This window comes from Chlamydotis macqueenii, chromosome 20 (genome assembly GCF_036417535.1).
Source record: "Chlamydotis macqueenii isolate bChlMac1 chromosome 20, bChlMac1.mat, whole genome shotgun sequence".
Taxonomy (NCBI): Eukaryota; Metazoa; Chordata; class Aves; order Otidiformes; family Otididae; genus Chlamydotis; species Chlamydotis macqueenii.
The window spans coordinates 1319925-1341448 of NC_141575.1; the positions used below are offsets into that span (position 1 = coordinate 1319925).

The 21524-nt window shown below is 43.8% G+C and overlaps 1 protein-coding gene across 3 annotated transcripts in view; it reads left to right on the plus strand.

The window, feature by feature from the left end:
* The window catches only part of NR6A1 (nuclear receptor subfamily 6 group A member 1), a 92926-nt gene that overhangs the window by 9645 nt on the left and 61757 nt on the right, over positions 1-21524 (plus strand). For 2 of the 3 annotated variants that reach the window (XM_086763903.1, XM_086763904.1), the window contains exon 2: positions 6651-6704. The exons of the other annotated variant lie outside the window; for it this stretch is intronic. In XM_086763903.1, the coding sequence (XP_086620029.1) occupies positions 6651-6704 (54 nt within the window). The remainder of the gene's footprint in view (positions 1-6650; positions 6705-21524) is intronic. 3 annotated transcript variants of the gene reach the window in all.

The window sequence follows — 21524 nt, forward strand, 5'->3', positions numbered from 1 at the left end:
CCAGCAAAATATGAACTCCTGTATTTTTATAAAGTTAAACTAAATTAAAAATTTGAATTGCTCTTCAGAGCAACTATGTATACCAAATTCACACCAAAGTAATTTTCCCATTGAGAAGAACAGGAGTTGTGTTTAAATATGCAGGTATTTTTCCTGTATTTAAGGTAACTTTATAGTACAAGTGGAGACAAATATTTTGAAGAATACTTTACAGCTGTCAAACACTTTCTGATGTGCTTTTCAGGATGCTTAGATGTGTGTTACCACAATTAAAAGCTAAGAAGAGACTTGGCATCCTACAAAATGAGATTAGAGCAGTAGGCAGATGTGGCTGGAACGAGCCCCAAAGAACAGGAAGTGTTTCTGGAATTGCGAGCGGCAGGAGCTAATACGGTTTGCAAACATGGAAGACAGAGGCAGAGCGGTAGGTGGGGAGAGAATCAAATTTCCTTGGTTCCTGCCTGTGTGTAATCCCCATCCCTGGGAGGCCAGATGCTCAGTGTAAGCTTTGCGTTCCAACAAAACCCCAAGATACTGCTTATCTAATACTGACAGTGCTGCATTGGAGTGCCGATATTGTAATGCTGCGTAAAACTAGTGCTGATACCTTAAAATATTGGGAATTGCCCCAAAAGACTGAGGCAATGTGGTAGTCTTGACTTATTCGGCTTATCAAAAAAGATTGTGAGTAATTGCACTGTTTACTTACAGCTGCAGAGAGAATCTTAGTAAGAGGTTCCTAACAAAAAAAAAAAACAATATAAATATTCAGACTTGCAAACTGAAACTAGAAATTTAAATTAAGACTACAATCTCAACTGAATATAACTTACTTTTTGTTATTACTTCCATTTGTAGGGGTTTTTGTCCTTGAGTCAGGATATAGTGCCTTTTGAAATCAGATGAGCCTTGTGAATAAGGGAGATCCTGTATTCTCAAATCCTCGTTTGTCTGTGGTAATTGAACGTGAACATACACTGCTGAACGGATGATATGCTCAGTGCTTAAAAGCCTGGCTTCTCAGGAATTGTTTAGTATTTCAGAACGTGTAGCTCTGGTTCTGAAAGAAATGCTTGTCAAAGGAAATGTCGCCGAAAGATTATAAAACTTTTCAGTATTTATCTGTGGAGAAAGATTAACTCATTTCAGTTTACAGGCAAAGAAACTAGATGTTTAAGACACGTTTTTAGGCTTCACTGCTGTTGTTCTGGTTCCCTTTGAATGTGTACCCAGTGCACCTCTGGAGCTCTTCTGATGGCTCGCACCAAGTGACTGAACGTCACTTCATTTAGGACGTGCCTGGAGACTTTCTTCACCAGAATTATTTTTTTAAAAAGCTTTGCTTCTTGACTCTGTGCCAAGTTTTCCCTTTCTGTGGCCTAAAAGTCTAAAATAAGATGCAAAATCTAGATGAACCCCCTTTAGAGGAATGAGTTGGCGGAGAGCAGCCCGGTGACCCTTGCTGTTAGCCAGTGGTGGCTCTGCGAGCTCTTGTGTCTGTGCCACTGTTTCCCAGCGGAGCAGGCTGCGGAAGCTCCCGGGGAAGCAGCAGTGGTCAGCTCTCCAGAGGGGCACCGCGCTCTGCTTCAGACAACACAGGCGCTTTGGGAAATCTGGTCCCTAACCTGTTGGGTAAAGCTGATACCACAGCAACATGCATCTCCTTTCTACTTTGATTTCTGTGTCTTGGGAGGCATCTCAGGAATCCTGTGACTTTTGATGGCATCAATAAATCAGGTATCATGCCAACAGAATTTTACTGGAATGTAAACAGGCATTTAAAATAACAATGTCTGTACAGTGTTTATTGGGAAATACAGCGCAGGTATAGCTCTGTAAGTCTGTGGAACGTTAAACAGCTGTGAATGTTTCCTTTCAGTTGCGTTAGTAAGCAGGAGGAGCTGTGATTGTTTTCCATCTTAATGAAAAGAATTCAAAATATTTATCGTGAGGACCTTACTTCCTACTCCTCTTCCCAAACAGCATGTGTTTTCAGTGTTGAGGTGAGACAAGAAGCCCTACCCAATGTAGGGGAAAGGGGAGGAATGTCTCTGTATAGTAAAATTCAGCTGATAAGGGATAATGAATCACCTTTAACTCGGCTCTGCTGAGTAGAGAACTGTAGGCTGGTCAGCCTCATCCCAGTCCCTGGGAAGAGTATGAAGCAAATCCTCCTGAAAGATGCGTACCTTCCTGTCCTTCACGCGCCTGGAATTGGGAACATTCACCATGGGTTCACCAAGGGGAGATGGTGCCTAACCAGCCTCATTCCTTTTGCGATGAAATGACTGCATCCCTGAAGGAGGAAAGAAATTTTATCATTAACCTTCACCTTAAAAGCCAGGCTTTTTATGCAGTCTCCAATATCATCCTTGTAGCCAAACTGGCTACAAGGCAAATGTGGGAGAAAAACTTAACAGTGTGGTCTGGTTCAAAGGGTACCAGTCAAGAGTTCAACGACTAACTGGTGGCCAGTTATTCAGTGGTTGTCCTCAGGAGTCAATATTGAGGCCAATGCTATTTAGCCATTTCATCAACCATCTGGATGATGGGATGGAGTACGCTTGTCAGACTTGCAGATGACACCAGATTGATAGTTTGGAGGGCACAGCTGCTATTCAGAAGGACCTCAGTAACCTGGAGGAAAGGGCTGATTGAAATGTCAAAGTTAAACGGAGACGAATGTCATAGAATCGTAGAATGTCAAGCCTTGCGTCTAGAATGTAGAAACCCCCTGAAACAGTACGGGCTGTGGAGTGGCTCTGGAGAAAGGACCTGGGCTCCTGGTGAACCTCATGAATGTGAGTTAGTTGGGTGTGCTTGGGAGTTGCAACAAAGGAAATTCCTGGTGGATGTTTTGGGGAGAGGGATAAAACCTTAGTGGAAGTGATGCGGCACTGGAACAGGTGTGCAGAGAGGCCATGGACTCTCCATCCTTTCAAAGCCTGAGTGAACAGACCACTGCCCAAGCTGATCCAGCCTTGAAGCTAGGTCTGCTTCCTGTGCAAGGTCCAACTAGATAAGCTCCAGAGATGCCTTCCAACCTGAATTATTCAATGCTAATAAAGTATAATTCTACTGAAAGGTCTTAAGGATGGTGTACCATCTCTTACCTGGTGCCTCAGTTTCAGCTTTGGGAAGAAGTCCATAATCCCATGTTACATTATCTGCATTTTTAACAAGGTCAGAATTCCTGGCTTTAGCATGCATATTTCAGAAAGTCTTTACTAAAATGTTACCCAACTTACTGAGATTTTACCATGCAAATGTCCTTCTGTTTGCAACCCTACAAGCACCGGTGCATTTTTACCAAATGGGTCCATGTGTGTGATTGATCTTCAGCAGGCTGGCAGCTGGTCAGAAGCAGTGGAAGATGATTCAGCTCTCTGAATCAGCACGTTCTGCTTCTGATCTCGGGTATCCCTGCACTTGTTCAGGGTACTGTGTTTGACCTACTGTATTCTTCTTGTAAGATGACAACCTTTGGGGAGGGGGTACCAAAACTCATGCACCCGTATCTTCAAAGTCCAATGCTATGTCACAGGTTCAGGCTAAGTTCATTCCTAGGAGCAGCCCATCTACCCCTTTAATTAGCATAAAGGGGGACAAGGGCAGTCAAAGGTCAAGAGAAGTTCAAAATAGCATAACCTCTTTTTGCCAGTGTTCCCAAAAGCTCCTAATCCTGCGAAGTTCTCCAAGCTGTCCTTGCTGTCGTGTTTACTATACAGCTGTAAAAGTCAAAGAACAAGGCCTGGCTTGATACACGGGAAGCTGGAAATCGAGAGGTTGAGAATAGGTAGCATTGTTGCTTAAAACAGGAGAAATAATTGTTTTATGTTATGGTGGCCAATTAGGCTGTAAAGTGAGAAACTCTTAAAGAAACCCTGTGGCTTCAAGGGAGTATTCTGCTCTGATTTCTGCTCAGCAAACAGGGGTACCCCAATAAAGGTCATCAGCTCCATGAGCTAAATTATTAATTCCTTTCATGCCACTCAGGGCTTGTAAACAGTATATAATACAAGAAAACAATTGGCACTGTTCACTTACTGGGCAGAGGAGAGGTCAGAGGGGAAATAGTTGTATTGGCAGCAGCTGTTCTTCATAGCTGAGCAGACTTTTGTCCTTTTCATCTTTCAGAGCAAACCAGTTTCCAAAATTTTAGCTGATTGTTAGTCCATAGCTCCTCTCTTAGCTGAATTGTTCTGAGGAGTTTAATGTGTTGCATATAATTATGAAAAGGACTGGAGGGGAGGGTGGGGGCTATGGATAAGAGAACAAAACCCGCATTGCCATGTTTCATAAAGAGCAGTTTGAAATTTTTTAATATTCACTTACATGTATGAGAGGAATCTTAAAATCCACTGTTTCAAAGCAAGTTGTAAGATAAGTACTTAAACCTTTACATAATTTTTAAAAACTTGGAGTATGATTTTGAGATTAATAGGTTTAAGTACCCCTCTGCCAGAAGCACAAGAACAGGAATGTTGAGGTGTTCCTGCTCTTCGGATGCCAAAGACTTGCCGTGTTCTGCGTTCGCGTGGTCTGCAGGCTCTTGGCCCGCTGCTGGGTGCAGCATCGCTTGGCTTACAGCAGCACTTGACAGGTATGGAGGCAATTCTAGCAGCTTCAGACTTGAGCAGCTGGGCAGCCGTGAGCACAGTGTTAGCCTTGGCAACCATACCAGAAACAGTAGTAAAAATATGTAATTTCAAGTGTGAACTGAAGATATCCTTTCCAAGCATAGCTAGGAAATACTGTTACACTTCTGTTTGTAACCCTTAACTCGCCATTATAGTGAACAATCTAAAGTGATGCGACTTGAAAAATTTGCACTGGATCTCTCTAACTGCTTACTGCTCGGAAATTCCTCTTCAGCTGCATGTGCATTAGTTGGTTGCTTTTTGAATGATACCTGATCAACACCCAGATGTTTGCAGGTGTAGCTTACTGACCCAAGTGCCTGTTACTCACACAATCTCTTCTCAAGTGGAGGGGCTGGTGCTGGCCCTCGGAGCTGGCTCCTTGCCATCTGGCTGGCTGCTCGGGCAGTTGACCTCTTTTTGCCGGAGAGCAGCAGGTAACCTTTGAATGACCATCTGCTAATCTGTTACTTCAACCTTTCTGAAAGCCGAGTTGTGCTCAATACTGATACTTACACGGGCTAAATCTTACCGCTCTCAGGAGACTAAAAGTAACTGTAATGCTGCACTTACTTTTGGGTTACTTTGGCTCTATGTGAAAGCGTACATAGCTTTAAATAAGAAAAAAATACAAAACTCTTTCCAGGTATTTGAAATTGCTATGCTGCATATGAAGAATCCTTTTTACTTCTAAAAATGTGTGTAGTTCGTGACCTGCTAGCTCTTTCAAAGCGTTGGCAATTCCCCCATTAAGGAGATCATAGCAATAAGGTGAGAAATAGGAAGATGCAAAATCAGTTTGTTTTTTTTCTGTAAGCAGACTAGAGACCTTTAAAATGTAGAGTGACTGTCAAATGCTGTGGTTCAGCATGTCACATGCAGCTTTCTGAACGCTGGTGCAGGAACTGTAAGGAAGAGCCAAGTGACATTATCAGTGAACGTTTGGATGTTCTAGGCAGTAAATGTCTTGATAATTCCATGGAGAATAGGGCAGGAGTAACCCAGAGTATTTCTGAGTAAGTCTGCCTTTGTTTGCTGCTGTTCTCGACCGTGGCTGGTACTTGGCATGCTAAACTTCAGCTGCTTAGCTCTGTGTGGAACACCACGTATGCTCCTAGGCAAGGGGCGTGCTAAGTGTGGCAGGGAAGCGTGGCAGGAGTGTTACGTTAATGTAAGTGTGGTGCTATGCCCGCTCTTCATGTTCTGTAAGAACGGTCTGCTAAAGTGTTTACATTTGTTTGTGGTTTGCTTAAATTAGAGCAGAACTTCGCACTTCTCAGCATACACAGTGCTCTTCAGGGAGCTGCCTGCTGCTGAATAAACTGGAATTGTAAGAATGTGAAACGCAGGATTTGGGCTGACAGCAAATCCTGGCTGCAGGCTGAAGTTACGCTTCTGGGACTCTATCCTGTGGTTAGGAATGTAAACGTGTAGTATGCATTTATTGGGTCTCAAAGCCAAACAAGAATTATATAACATATAATTATGTGGTATCTTACTAGCATCAAAATGATGGAGATGGAGACCGATTTGTTTGACTTGAGCATTTGTGGTGATGTGCTAAGAGAGGATGTGGCTTTTTGAGAGAGACCAAGGGGATCAGTCTTCCTATCAGGAGTCTTCTGAAGGTGTACTGCACACAGGTGGGAGATCATGTCCTCTCACTCACAGTAATGCTCCACTTACAAGCTGATACAGTATACAGTTTAAAGTTGGTATTTGGGATTTCTCTGTGCCACAAACTGTTCTGAGTTGATATTCTCAAACCACCACAACTTACAGACTACCAGTACAATTGCTCAGAAAAGTAGATCTGCAGATTCTGTGAGAGAAATATCTTGAAAGAGGAAAGAACACCACTGTTAAATTAACTGCTTCTCAAAGCAGCTTCCTCAGATGATCAAAGATACACATATTGAATTTAAATGTAAATGGAAGTTTTCAAAATTAAAGACTACTTGGTTCATGCACATCACAACTTTCTCATTTTCACTTTCCCACTCTCTGCAGATGTGGAGCAGATGAGTTCCTCCTCTCCTGTCCTTCCTATGAACTCCATGGGCAGTAAGTACCCTTTTCTTGCCACGTGTGAAGAGGTAGAATTTCTCATTCTGAGACAATCCAAAGATATGAATTCATACTTCATGGTGGAGACTTCAAGAAGTTTTAGAGCTAATTCTTACTCGTGGGCATTCCCATATCTGATAGTTGATCAGGTCGTTTCTCAGAGGCCAGGTCTGCACATCACCATTTACACCAGCAGAATGTAGGCTGTGAGACCTTTTGCCACCAGAGATACATCAGTGAGAGCTGTAACTGTATGTTACAGTGATAAACACCTGAGGTGCTGGTAAATTACATTGACATAGAAGTATCCATCTCGAGTGTATTGGTATTATGCTTGGAAATCTACGGCCTGGGATTTTTCCTGAAACAAAGCAGATGGGGAAATCTTCTTCAATTTCAGTGTAATTCTGGGCCTGCAGCTTTTGAGACTTTGAAAATCTGAGCTGCTGGACACCTTAAAATAGTAGGAATTCCGAATCCTTTCTGAATGCTCCATCTGGTGGTGTTTGTGTCTGGGACCCGGTGCATTTTGGCCGTTAAAGCCACTAGATGGCAACAAGTCCTTGCCAGACTGCGAGGTGACAGGCGTGATGCCAAAACAATGGAGGGGTTGGGTGCTCTGCACATTTTTCATTTCAAGCAGCTTCTCATGTCACTTTTTTTGAGGAAACTCTCTGGATTTTTCAAATGTGGCAGGCTATGTACTTATTTTGGAAATAATGCTCAGATGTTCAGAACTGCTAAAAGCCTTCCGCAGTCAGGACGCTGTCCTGTCCACTGTGTCATCGTGCTGATGGACTTGCGCTTTTATAGGAGGGCTTGGAGGCTTCGGAGAACTGTGGTTCCTCTGCAGTGGGAATACATGGCTTCTTCCTTTGTAATGAGAACAGTTGTGTGGAATGGATGTGTAGCAGACTCAGAGCTGCAAACGTGGGCATTTTTTTTGCCTGCTGATCTAACAAAGCACGCTTCTGTAGGCCTCTAGGTTTTCATGTAGTTGATCACTTTGATATGGAAATGGGTAATTTCACGCACATATAAAATAGTTGAAGTTGCCATTTACAGACACATGTATAGCTTATGAAAATGTTGGTTAATATTATGTTGAACCTTTGTAGCCTGGCATGGTTAGAGTTTTACTGCATTGAGGCCTCTTAGGCATTAAAAGGTATTAAAACAAAACTCAGTTTTCCCCAGTATTCACAATCAGGATGCCAAATACTGGAAGTAAGGCTGTCTAACATGACCCTCTTTTCCCTTTAGTTGTATAGTATTGCTAGTCTGAATTTGTCTAGCCACAGCTTTTATGTCAGTATTATCTTTTGCTAAACTGAAATGCTTGTCAAACTTCTGTTCCCTATGAAGATATTCATATAAACTTCTGATAAAACTAAATAAACTGAGCTCCTTGAGTTCTTTTGATGTCTTTCTGTCTTTTGATCAACCCTTCAGTGCTGGTGGGCTGCTGGGGCCTCGCTGGCTGGTCAAAGGGCCAGGGGGATGGCCGGGCAGCGGTGTCCCTTGGGTGCTGCAGCAAGCTCGGCCGTCGCTGGCCTGCCAGAGCCTCTGGTGTGGGTAGCTCAGCCCTGCAGTTCCTGCTGGGGCAGTTCCCAGACCTCTTCAGCCCCAGCTGTCCCGCTTCTGTAGCAGCAGCACTGAATTTGCCGGTGCTCAGCGTCATCCTGATGGGTTTGGTTTGGCTCACGTCTGGTACAGGCGGTTCTGCAGGGTGGTCATCTCTGGTAAGGAATGAACAGTTGGTGCCAGAAACATCTCAAACTTCCCAAGCATGGATTTTGAAAAACTCTGAACATGTCTGCTAACCTGTCCTCCCCTAGGAAGTTTTTTTCCCTTGCTGTCTCATTACCAAACATGATTAAAGCAAAAACACTTGTGGGCTTCCACAACAGAGTGAAAAAAAGGATTCTTAGGCTGCTTGTGCATCCAGAGCATTTGAGATCTGTGGAGTGTCCGCCTTTTGCTTGTTGTATCTTAGCAGATGGGAGGATGGCCCCTTTACTGGAGTTTTCCCTGTTTGTGTGAAATGTCGTATTCACAGTACTTGCGGTGATTTTATTTTCCCATTTCCTTGCAGTAAAGATGAACACCTCTGTCAGGACTTCTGTATTTTGTCTTGTCTTTGTATTTTCATACAGGTGTATGTGGGAAAAGCCAGTAGGCTGGAATGTCTGCTTAAAATAATACACAAGTGCTTTCTTGGGCATAATTTAAGATGCCACTGGAAAAAAATACAAATTATGCACTCACTTCCAAATGTGTCTTTCAAAAATACTGAAAGATTTGAAATTTTAAAGGCAGGGTGTCAAACTGCATCCAAAATTAGTATTTGTCTAGCTTTCATAATGTTTAAATAATTCAGCGGGCATGCTTTCAGGCTGTTCATTTTTGTGTTACTGTAGTAAATTCTGTGTGTCAAACAACCCTGCTTACCATGGGTTTCGGTGGAAATGCTCACTATGGGTGACTGAGCAGAGCCCTTCACTGTCAGACTGGAGGAGAGGGGAGATTTTTTTCTTTTTCCTAAAGCCCCAGTCTTGCAGAGCTCAGTCTGTTTAGTTTGCAATTGTTGAACTCAGCTGTTCCTGTATAAAACTGAACAAGTTCAAGTCTTCTAGCAGAACAAGCAAATGAGTTTGTTTTGAATATTCACCGAACTGGAGTTTAAAAGTCAAGTAAATTGTTGTCTCCCTAAGCTCTCTGGACAGCATGTCTGAACAGGCTGCTTTGAAATAATCCCATAAGCAACTGGAGGAAGAAACACAGCATAAAAATGCTTGGACTCTTTACTGCCCAGTGAAGTGACTGTGACACTTCTGCTGGGTGAAGCAGCACCCACGTTCCCTGTTTGGTCATGCCCTGCCCTCCCGTTGCGCTCTGAGGGGGATGGGCTGCGGCACAGGGGCCTCCTGCCTGTACTGCGCGGTGGGCTCTGCCGCTGCTGCATTGTGCTGTCCTGACAGTGGGGTTCCTGGGCACAGGTTTGTGCCATGTAAATTATTTTTTTTAAAAAAAAGTGGACAGCTCAAAAGGTGATCATCTTCTGGCAGTACTGGTTACTGATCTGTCTGATCCTCCTTGGACGCCCATGGAGCAGCAGGGTTCCTGCTCTGGCACTGCCACTTCCTCCTGCACAAAGCTTCTCTGACCTGAACCTTTCCACTGTAACTGAAGCTTAAGTAAGATCACCACAAAGTATCTAAACTTCTAAGGTGTCTAGGAAAAAAATGAAATGGGTTTTAATACTTAAAATAGCAGAAGCATGATGCTGGCTGGAACTAACAGCTTTCACTGGGCTTGGTTCCACCATGAAGCTCCCTGCTGCTTCTGGGGAAGTACCCTGGGCCTGCTCTGCCCTGCCATTCCTCCTCAGCTGATGAAGCAGCTGACCCCTGCCTGGAGCAGAGGGAGATCCCAAGCCCTGGAGGAGAGGAGGAAAGCGGGATCAGGCAGGGAAGGGTTTCTATGGAGAAGGACCCAACAGCAGGGAGGGACCAAGGCCCTGGTGAGTCCGGTGTGGTGTGAAGTCCTCCAGGAGTGTCTGTGGTGAGAATGAGGTGGCTTGGGAACAGGAGCTTTAGGAATTGGAGGGGGGAGTGATGGAAGAAAGAGGCTATTGTTTTCACCCACTGTCCTCTGAAACGCAATCCCCTTCCGGGCCAGGAAGGTCCTTGCTCAATAGTAATGGGATGGCTTTGCTGAGTTATGGCAGGAGTGCTGTGAAGGATTACAGTGGTGCTGTCCTCAGAGGTGGCTCTAACGCGTACCTGCTGCAAAACAAAGAACGGACTTGGTGGGTGGCTGAAACACGAACAGTGAAACGTGGCTCAGGCTAACACCCGATGAACATCTGTCAGTACAGAAGTGCACTCTGCCTTTGCATTTCTTCTGGCATCTTTCTGATACGGATGGGCCTGTCTTGGCTTAACTTCAGGAAGAAGAGCTGCTATAGTAGCAGCTCACCATCTTTCAGCTTCTGAAGGTGATGACTGAAAATACTGGGATGGAGATCACCTGGCTGGAGGTGTTGGTGGAGTACAGGAGTTCAGTTTGTAGACATGGAGAAACTCCTCTGCTCTGCTGCCTTTGCAGATCTCTTTTGCTGTCTGGTAGAAGCTGGTTTTCGGCATTAGGAAGAGGAAAGGTGTCAAAGTTACTTGGGAGCCAAAACCACAGCTTTACAGCACAAAGGTTTAACTTGAATTTTAGTCAAAACATCGATATAAATGAATCTCCTGGAGAATATACTTAATGATCATTAAGGCTTTCCTTGCTTCTAATTGGCTAGCTGTCCTGTGTGCATTTGGGTCTTGTTTTTTTTTTTTTTTGGAGAAAACTTATTTTACATAGGAAGTTACGTATAATGTTCAAATTTGTAGTATATGTGAAAAAATATTTGAAGTTACTGATAAAAGCCAATAATCTATTCCTACTCTTCTATAAGTTTGCTTGGTACAAGTAAAATTTTCATTAAAAAAAAAACCCCACTTCACAAAAACATACCAAGCACAAAGTACTATTTTAATGTGCTTTAATAAGCAGTACGGACTTGTTCAGAAATGCACCTGACAGCTGTTGATCAGGTCTCCATATTTATAAAGCAAGCTTTTTGTATTCTCTATGAAGTATTCAGTATTGAAGGTGATAAATGACAGGGAGGACTCAGTCTCTGCTAAGGATAGATGGTGATAATATTTTCCTGTGTTGAGAACATCACCTCAGCAGACTGGCTTTGTGGACTGGTGAGGGTCCAATGCACCACATGAGTGTCTGGGGCGGCGAGGGGCAGGATCACTCTTGCTCTGCTGCAGAAGCTCTTAAAATATGAAACTGAGGAGGAGCTCATTCTCACAAAACGAGGTGCTGGAAATGCTTCATTTGGTTAGTGTGCCTCAAAAAAAAGCTGTTTGTGCCCTGTTCTCATGCCTGCTTTCCAGAACTTACTGCTGTGTGAGATGTTAACATTCACAGTAGCTGTCAGATGGCAAACAGCGCCCGTGCTCCTGAAGGAGCTGGATGATGGGTCCTGAACGTTTTTGGTGAGATAACAGCAGAGCCACAGATGTGCCTTACACAGCTACGGGTAGGCAGAACTTGAATACCATGCTTCTTCAGCAAAGGCATGTCACCTTTCTTGCCAGAAATATGCCCCGAGCGGTATGAACATGCAGTCTCTTAGCTAGCTGGTCCGCAGTTTGCATTCATTGATCAGTGAGTTGATAGAAATGAAAACCCACCGACAGCAATGAATGTTGATTGCAGCCATTAGATGCTAAAGATGTGCAGCGTTGCTCCTTCAGACCACTCCATGGTTACTGTGTTTTCATATGGAATAGTCAGGATTGCAGTCTTCTGACCTCAGGACATACAACTATCTCAGGGCTTCCTAAAATCTTAGTGACTTCTGGAAAGCACACTTGTACAGAGAGAGTAGTAGAAAAACATTCTTTGATTTAGAAACTACAGTCAAAATTATATAAATTGCCTTCTGTTGTTAAAGGTCATTTGTTTTGCTTGGTTACTCCACTTACGCTACAGATTCTTGCTGTCAGAAATAGCCATTTTGTAGTTTATATGGTTCTTGACTCTGTGTGCCCCAAGGGCTTGAAAACTGCCCATTCACTGAACTTTCCCTATTCTTGCATTTAAATTATTTTTAAAAAATTCTCAAGCAGCACATTGTCCTGTAACTCAATGAGGGCTGGGCCTCATCCCAGAAGTATTCACGTTACACCACTATGAGAGGCATCCTGCTTAAAAGCACTGATCGTGTCCTCATTAAGCCTGCTTCTTGGCTATCACAAGAACTTCCACAGCGGCAGCATGTTTACTGAGGTATCCACTGCTGTTGGCAAGTGGTTTATTGCTTCGAGCAACCATTCCTGATGGTGAAGTTCTGTGCGGTTCAAGATTTCTAGACCTTTGTGACAGGAAGGCTCTGATGGCGTATGTAACTGTCAGCCGAACCACCTTCTACTGGCATGTGTTCTGACAAAGGCCTGGTTTGATACTTTAATTCCCCTCGGTCATATGATACAAGCATGTAAAGATGCAAAGTGCGTCTGAAGGGAACAGCCTTAACTTTCAAGAGCCTGTGCTCTCTCTTGGTCCTGAGAGAGGTATCTAGTTTGTTAAGCACTGCCCATCTGTGACAGCATACAAAAGTAAAATTATACATGTTACAAGATCTTTTCTGGAGTAGCCCAAGACAAGATTCCCTGCCATGTGCTTTGAGTCCTTTCTTCTTTTATGGGTTCTGCAGTCCCTGTGGGGAAAGAACAACTGCCTGTGCTGTGTGCTGTCCTACACCTGATCCCCCAGATGGGACAGAAAGGGTACCAGGTAGATGCTGCTGAGGTGCCTGTGTGTTTGGCTTTCTGTTCCTTAGGAAGGACATTTTCTTGCTTGCCTAGTTGCAAAGTGACAGCATGAGTCACAGGAGCAGCTGGACCTTGCTGGGAGGGATCCGGTCCTCGGCCAGTGTTCCCGGTGAGCAGCTGCTGAAATCGAGCGCAGGTTCCTGTGAGCAAATGAACTGACATTCCACAGCTTTTTCCAGTGAAGCTCAAGTTGCCAGCCCAAATGGAAGGGAGGTTTCCCTCCTGATCTGGTCTGTATTCTGCTATTTTGAACATATACCGTGCTCAGATTTGTTTCCAAGTATACCATATGGTGTGGATACGTTGCTGCTTTTGTGCTGTCCATACAAAACCTTCCATTACTCTCAGATACTCTGTTTTGTAGAAATTCTGCTCTAGTATAAAGTTGTTTGTTTTTTAAGAGAAAATAAACATTTCTTATATATCAGTTCATTTTTGGAGAAAGTAGAACTGGAAAAACTCAACCTCTGTAGCTCTTAATATCTGTAAATCATGACCTGTTAATGGCAACCAGATGTAAAAAACTATGAAGGTTCAGGCTTTCCGTTTAACAGAGGGTTTGTGATAAACCTCAAGGTACAGTCAACGGTCGATGGTTTTTTCTAGTTCTCAAACTCACCGACAGCGTTGAATGTTCACTGAAGCTATCCAAAGATGGCTGTATACATGCACTGTACATATTTTCCATGCATATGTTTTCCATAGACTAGCAGTGGAAACACTGCTGAGGGCTGCACATTCTTTATTGTAGTCTTAAACTGCAAGCATTTTAATTACGAAATGGAACCATGAGGACTAATGAATCGCAGAAGTGTAACACTACAGTTATGGATGCTGAGTTGACTTAGTGTTTCTTGAAACAGCTTTGAATGGACCTGAATTGCCATTGTGAAAACACCTTTCCTCCTGTGGATGTGCATACTCTAACTAGCTACGCTAAGGGCATTTAGAATGTTTCAGATTTCTTCATAAAGTTCACTTGAAAAAAATTAAAAAGCAGAGGGAACACCTGTAAACCTACAAAAGTGAGAGCAGAAGGGATCTACTTCTTATTGGAGTACATAACGTCTGTCTGTATTTCTATAGCTCCTATCCCCTCTCTTGATGCTGGGTTTCTAAAGGCTCTGTCCGTGCCCCTGCTTTAAGGCACACAGGTTCTCAGCCACTGCTTGGCTGAGCTAAGGGGACCCTTTGGCAGGAGCACCTTACTGGGCAGAGCTGCTGAAGACTGGGATGGGTCATGATGCTGCTTCAGTTGCTCCATTCCAACTGGATTAACCTGACTCTAGAATGTTTTTTGTATTGGCTGCAGTTGGGATGATGTTCCCAGCCTGTCCGGTAGGTAAGCAGGCAGCACAAAATGTGCTCCACCCAATCGCTTCTTGCCTCTGCTCACTTACTTGTCTGATAATCTGAGCTACTGAGGTCCTGTGGCCCTACGAGCTGCGAGAAACTTGCAGCTACATCTTCTCGAGCTGTCTGGCAGCTGAAAGTGTGAAAGGCTTCGCTGAACCACCCAGTGAGTTTGTATGCTGTGGGCATGTTTCCAGAGGCATTTAGTGTTGGACTTCTCTTCAGAGTCAGGTTCCTCCATCCCTTGTAGTGGAGATTGAGCAGCCTGGTGTTCAGGGGTGTGGGAAATCCTGCCCAAAGTGAGCAGCTGCATGAGAAGTCCTTCTGATCCTCAGATCACTTTTAATATGATCTAGAACATTACTGGAGCAGTTTAACTGCAAGTTTTAAACTGAATATGTAAAAGTCTGCCTAAGAATGTGCTGGCTAGAATAAATTAATTGCATTACCTTTCCCCTGAAATGCAGGAAAAGTGATTTATTCTCCTTAAATTTCTATATTGTATCAGTCTAATTGCACCTGGCTTGCATGGTTTGAGAGAAAGAAATGATTTGCAGCTTGTTTGTTAAAAATGAAAACTGCTGCTATGTCTAAAATAACTTTGCTGTGAGCGAAATGGAGCCTACAGAGTTAGTGGGAATAATAACTTTAAAATTCTGGAGACTTGCTTTTAATTCAGAGTATTTTCTCTTGTCCTGAGGACTGTTAAGTGTCTCTCTGAGCTGACAGTTGTAACTTAACAGTAAGTGTATTGTCTAATAAAATACTCGAAACAATCCACTACCCTCAGTAAGCTGTTTGAGAGATAAGCTTGCTCCCAGAATACAATTTGTAGTCTGCGCTTAAATGGACTGATTTTAATGGTACCATTAAACACCGACTGCTACTGAAAATCAAAAGAATTATCTGAAGATTAGTCTCACCTTTTTCATAGCATCTTTTTGGAGTAGGAGCTGGTGGAAAGAACAAAGAAAATGTGAATTAATAACAAACGATGATCAGCTTTGAGCGTTAAGCCTCATGAGTGTCCCAGTGCGAAGGGTGACTACATGTGGTAGATGTAACACAAATCAAGGAAACTAAGTTCAAGTCAAGCGTGAAATCTTGGTTTTCACAAACCAAAACTGTGTTTATATTTAAACTACATTGTAAAAGAGGCTTTTTCCTCCGTTCACTACTTCCTCCCCCTCTTGTACCTCCACTGACCTTCGACTTGGTGACTTTCATCTTCTCACTTCATGATTTGAGAGCTTGAGTTTCTTCTGAATGTTAAAAACAAACTGTACATGTTATTTCTATATCCTGGCTGCACGTTCCTTCCCTCTTGCCAAGTTCAAAGCTCTCTCCATCAGCTAGATTTTTGGACAGACTCTGAGATGATAAAATAATTCTCTGCAAGCGATGTACCTGGGCAGCATGTGCAAGGCTCGGGATAGACAAAGATGAAATCTTTACAACCCTTCTGTTGGAAGTCCTACCCCCAGAACTGCATACAAGATCCACGTTTTCTTTTCACTCTCCAAGTCCTTTCCCCCTCTTGGTGTGTGTGTACATACACATACATACCTGTCTATATATCTACATTGTATTTTCCATAATGGAAAAAGCATTAAGTGTACCCAATGCCTTCCCTAGACGCTAAAGGCAGTCAGCTGTGGGATGTGGGTCTCCGAAAGCCCGACTCCGATAGCTCCGTACGTGGTACGCCTTGTAAACTGTGAGGTTCATCAGTGTAAGAGGGAGTGGATTGCTGAAGGCGAACTTTACAATGAAAACACTGTAGATTCAGAGCACGTGTTTTCACAAGTTTTCCTTCAACTTAAGTGGACAGAACAGTTTCCTCAAAATACACATACAAACCCTGAAACAGAGGTTAACCTGTTAAGTGTTGGAAGTGTGGGGACAGGCTGTAGTTAATTTTGTGGATGTTTCTGGTGCTCTGTGTATTTATGGTGCCTGAACAATTCTTACACCCGAACTCAACCATTCCGTTAATTCCTCACAATAAGGCTTTTATTTATAGCAGAGCAGGAATCCTAACGGCACTGCCCTAAAGCATCACTGAATGAATATAACGTATGCCTCGGGTAGTGAAACAGCCACGCTCTCCCCCCGCCCCCGTGCTGTGGCTTACAAGGGAGGTGTGCAGCCTCAGCGCTTGGCCATCGGGGCTGAACCGTGCCCAGCACACGGCACAGTGTTAGTGCCTGCCCTGAAGCATCCATGGAGATGCCATGTGCAAGCATGTTTACTTTGCCCTGTAACAAGCTTTAACTGTACTATGAAAATGTGTGTTCTCTGTAAATTACTTCAGTAGTGTAAGCGTGCAAATACACCTCGGGGAGACAAGAGGATGTACTCACTGGCAGTATTTGTAGTTATTGCTGTTGTTTCATTGAAATTTAGGTGAGCGTTTCAGTAGCAATGCCATGGCCAAACACTTCAGATTCAGCACTCTTTTACAACTAACACTGGTGACTTTTTTTTTAGCCTATCCAAAAGCTCCTTGGACTGCTACTTGACAAGTCTGGGGACTACGTGAAATCAGGGGACCAAGGGTCTGTTCCATTTGCCCTTTCAGAGTGTAGTGCTGCAATAGTGATCCTAGAGAAAAGAAACGCAGAGCTCTTCTGCGACTGGAGTGAAATGCAGTTAATACCTGTTTCCAGTGATTTATGGAGGACTTATCAAGTTATTTTGATCTCATTTTGAGTTGACAATCTTGCTTGTGGATGCAACATATCCTAGACTTTCGTAAGGTGTTTGACTTAATACTGTGTGACAACTTAAACTGGTATGATACAAATTTGCTGTGGCAAATGGTAAAAGGATTTAAAAAATTACCAACAGGTCGGTCCCAATGCAATTCTGAGTGGGAACTTGCATCAAGTTGGTGCAGTCTTGGAGTGACTGTTTGTCATGTCCTAAAACATTGCTGTTAGTGGCCTGGGAGAAACACGGCATCAAAGGTTAGCAGATGAGGGGTTTGTTTTTCTGACAGAGAACTGACACAAATCTGGATCTCGAGGAAAAATCAAGCATAAATGAATGCTTCAGTGTAGGCAAACGCAAAGTTACATGTCTGGGAATAAGGAATATGCTCCATGTGTGAACATAAAGGACTCCACTGTACGAAGCGGTACTGGCTATGCTAGATAATTAACTGCATATGTGTGCACAATGTGACTTTTACTACTGCACAAACAATGAAATATTGAATAGGAATAGGGGCTGCTGCATCTGCACTTAGTTCTCCTGTAACTGCTGTGATGATGCTTCATCCTGGTCTGGTACGGGCTGCCCTGAAGAGGTCCCTGAGCTGAACAGGCTTCTGCAGAGGATGGGTGGAGAGCAATCTGAAAGACTGTCACCAGTAAAATCAAGCTCTCTGAAGTAAACAAGTGATGGTTAGGGAATTTTGTCCTGTCTGTTAATATCTTCACCTGTACCGATGAGCCAGTCAGAGCACAGTAACACTGCCTCAGGGTTGGTAATGGGTCTGGTTTTGCAGGGGAAAGCAGAACGCTGAAGCTGGGTGTTAGCAGGGAAAAATGGTTTGACTTGCTCTTCAGAAACATCATGTGTGAACTTCTGTTCCAAGAGCATATGGAAGAGGGGAAAGCTGCTTTGAACTACAGGGAGGTGATTTTGTAACAAAACAAATTACATTATACACTCCTTGATCTTGGAAGATATTTGACTAAGTCTCAACAAGTGATGTTAGCAGAAAAATATTTTGGTTTTGATTCTTTTTGCAAAATGTGATAATATTTTAAAATAAGGCATTTATGAATGAGCTATTCTGGGTGTTCTTGCAGTCTGACATCCCAGGTGGAGTGATCAGATGCCCTCTAATTTTGTAAGCACTTTACTGAACTCTTTCCAAGCCACTGAAATAGCGAAATAGTTGTATTTTTAAAACAAACCTTGCTGTACCTTCCTAGAACAGAAAAGCTCTCAGAATCAAACCCTTTGTCTCCTGTTACCTGCTAAAGGAAGTATTTGTCAAATATGCCTGTAGGGAGAAGGGTGGCTGGGGCTGGAAGACACTGCCATGGGCTGAGGCTTCCCTGCTGACCTACTTACCCAGGACTGATCCTACGGGATTAGACTCCAGCTCGCTGTCCTGTCTCCAGAGTTGTTTGTGCGTCTGATCCCTTCACCTCACACAAAACGTGGCACGACCTGCCTGCCTCTTCACCAGATTTTCCAAAGGACTAAGTACAATTTCACCCAGGCAGGCAAACTGGGGAGGAGATAGGAGATTCTGCAGGACCGTAGCAGCTTTCCAGCACCCCAGGGGTGGTGTAAGGGATGTTTTTCTGAGCAGACCCAGCAGGGATGGGTTTGGAGCGAGCTGCATTTATGAGCTATTTGTACCTGCAGCGTACCTGGAACAAAACTGACCTCAGCGCAGGATGTCTTAATAATAGTGTATCCTCATCTCATCGCACATAACTTCATAAATTGTCTTTGGGAAAAAAAAAAACCCTGCCTAGATGTTTGGGACCACTATTGAATTGTAGCTGTTGGCTGCAATCAATAAAGCAGTTCTGACTGTAAAATCAAATCAAAACAGTGGCTAATGGATGCTTGGAAAAGGATGTGAGCAGGAGAAACTTGCATATTTCCTACTCATCATCTCCTGTCTTCCAGACATTTTTCAACACACACACAAGACTTCTGGAGACAGGCTTCTGCGCATTCAGTAACCATGAATGCATTTGTCTCTTCATGGATTTGCACAGCTTCCCTGTGAACTTTTATCCCCCATCTTTGAAGATAACGTTTGTTGCCAAACTGTCTGTATTAGGTTAACCGTTTAATAGAGGAATCTCCGGTGTCTTCCAAGTGAATTCCCGCAGTTGTCCTATGCCCTGACACACCTAATGCTGGGTAAGCAGCTTCTGTAGCTATAAATAACATGGTCTCTTTTGGTTTATCAAACATGCTAATAATTCTTCATCACTCAAATACTGCACTACTCCAGACCTAGAGCGCTTTGCACTTAGGATGGTGGTGAATTCAGGAGCAGTACTTCTCCAGAAGATACTCCTGTGCTGACGGCTCTTTCTGGCTGGCAGCTCCGTGTCTCTGAAGACCAAGCAGATTTCCCACTGCTGTGAATTTAGGCGTAGCTCCTGTGCCTCGGTTTTGGGAAGGAGAGAGATGATCCTAACTGCAGATGATTCTGTTACCGAGATTGTTTTCTGCCTTTTAGCACTGTAGAAATTGGTGGCGCACAGTCATCAGTATGACAGCCTTTGCAAAAATTAGTTCTTCAGTGGCAGAGAATTGCCCTTTTGTTCTGAGATGAGAACTGGTCGGACGTGGCCAGTCTTTTTCAGGGTAGGGAGGGCAGAAAATGCTCTCTGCTCTCATACTCGTCTCAGCAAATTGAGGTTCCCTTGTTATTGTTTATGAAATGTATAATGTAGCTGGAGGTGATCACGTTAAAGAGAACCCTGATTTGTTGGAATGAAGGTCTTTGGTTTTCATGAGGCAGTGCCGCAAAGCCTGCCACGTGGGGCTCATCCTGGAAGCGCGGCTTGCCCTGGCCGGGGTGCTTTCCAAGGCCTGGCTTAGTTTTTCTGTCTGAGGCACTGAAGAGATGCCCAGAGCCTGCCTGTGCAATTGACACATGTGGGAACAACTGCTGTTGTGAGGGAATGGGGCTGAAATTTGAAGCATTTGTTCTGTTGATATGGCTGATCTTTACAGACTACTCTAGGTACACAATCCCTGCCGCAGAAGGAAGGCCCGCTCCTGAGCAGGACCTTTCACACCCGGCTTCCTGTGACTCCAGACCAGTGACACGGCCCCCATTTCAGCTGCTGTTCACACACTGATCATACCTAGCAACATAAAAACACAGTTGTTTTTTTTTTTAATATGCTAATTAGGACTTTAATATTTGACTCACTATTTGGATTATGAGCAATTCTAGCTGGATAAAGCTTAGGTTATCTGCTTGGGAAGCAGTATGGATGGAGAGGGATCAAATGAAGGATTGCTTTTCATAATCACAATGTCTCCTCCTGATTCATTGATAACTGTCCCTTTGAAGATAATTAGTTGCTGTTTTTCAGCTTTATAATCCAACAGTTCTCATCTGATAGACTTCAAGATTTGGAGTTCTCAAAAGCAACACCTCTGAAATCTCACTTTGGTTCCGTTTCAGCAGCATGGCACCTCCAGGTCAATTTTATGGTGCCATCTTGTAAGACTCCCTTTCACTACAGGCCTAGTTTGATAAACATTTCACTTCCACTAACTGTAAATAACTGAAGAAAATGACATGACAATGACATTGTAATGAGCAAGAAAAAGACAGGTGAAGATCCATCCTGTCATCTTCCCTGTTCCCCTTCTCCCCGCCGGTGTGAGATTCCTCATCACTGGCTGATGTCTGGCTGAGCTGGAAATGCCTTATTCCTTTAATGAGAAGTACGTCTTCCTCCTGAGCCGAACGGGTGCCACACACACACACACACAAAACGTGCCCCAATCTCACTGAACTCTTGCATGATGCGCTGGCTTCCCACGTTCTGGGTTTGGTTACTCCTGTTCAGTCAGAGGACGCGTTGTGAGGCCTCAACGCAGAGCGTGCCCGGCTCGCAGGAAAAACGTTCTTACGTCCTCGGCGTGGTCTAACCCACACGATGGATGAACTCCCACCGCGTTTCACTGCTGTTCGTTCACGTTTTCACACCCCATTCATTGAGCCCTGTTTACCAATGATCTAAACGAGGGTGCGCGCACGCAGCGTTGGCCCTCGAGAACCTCACTGTATTTCTGTGACACATTTCCACTGCTTGTGTGTGCTGCCAGCCAGAGAGCAGCGGCATCTCTGTAACTGCTCTTCAGGTGTTAAATTTTAAAACAGAAGTATCTTCAAAGGCTCTTGGAGAACAACTAAGTATGATTTTTGCAGGGGGGTGGGGGAGCGGGAGGTACTCCATTATATTGGGTTAGCAGGCAAATACTCTGTTGGAAGAAAGACTTCCTCCTCCCCTCTTATATATTTAATTTATTTGCTTTTGTGTGCTTTTAAATATTGGATGGA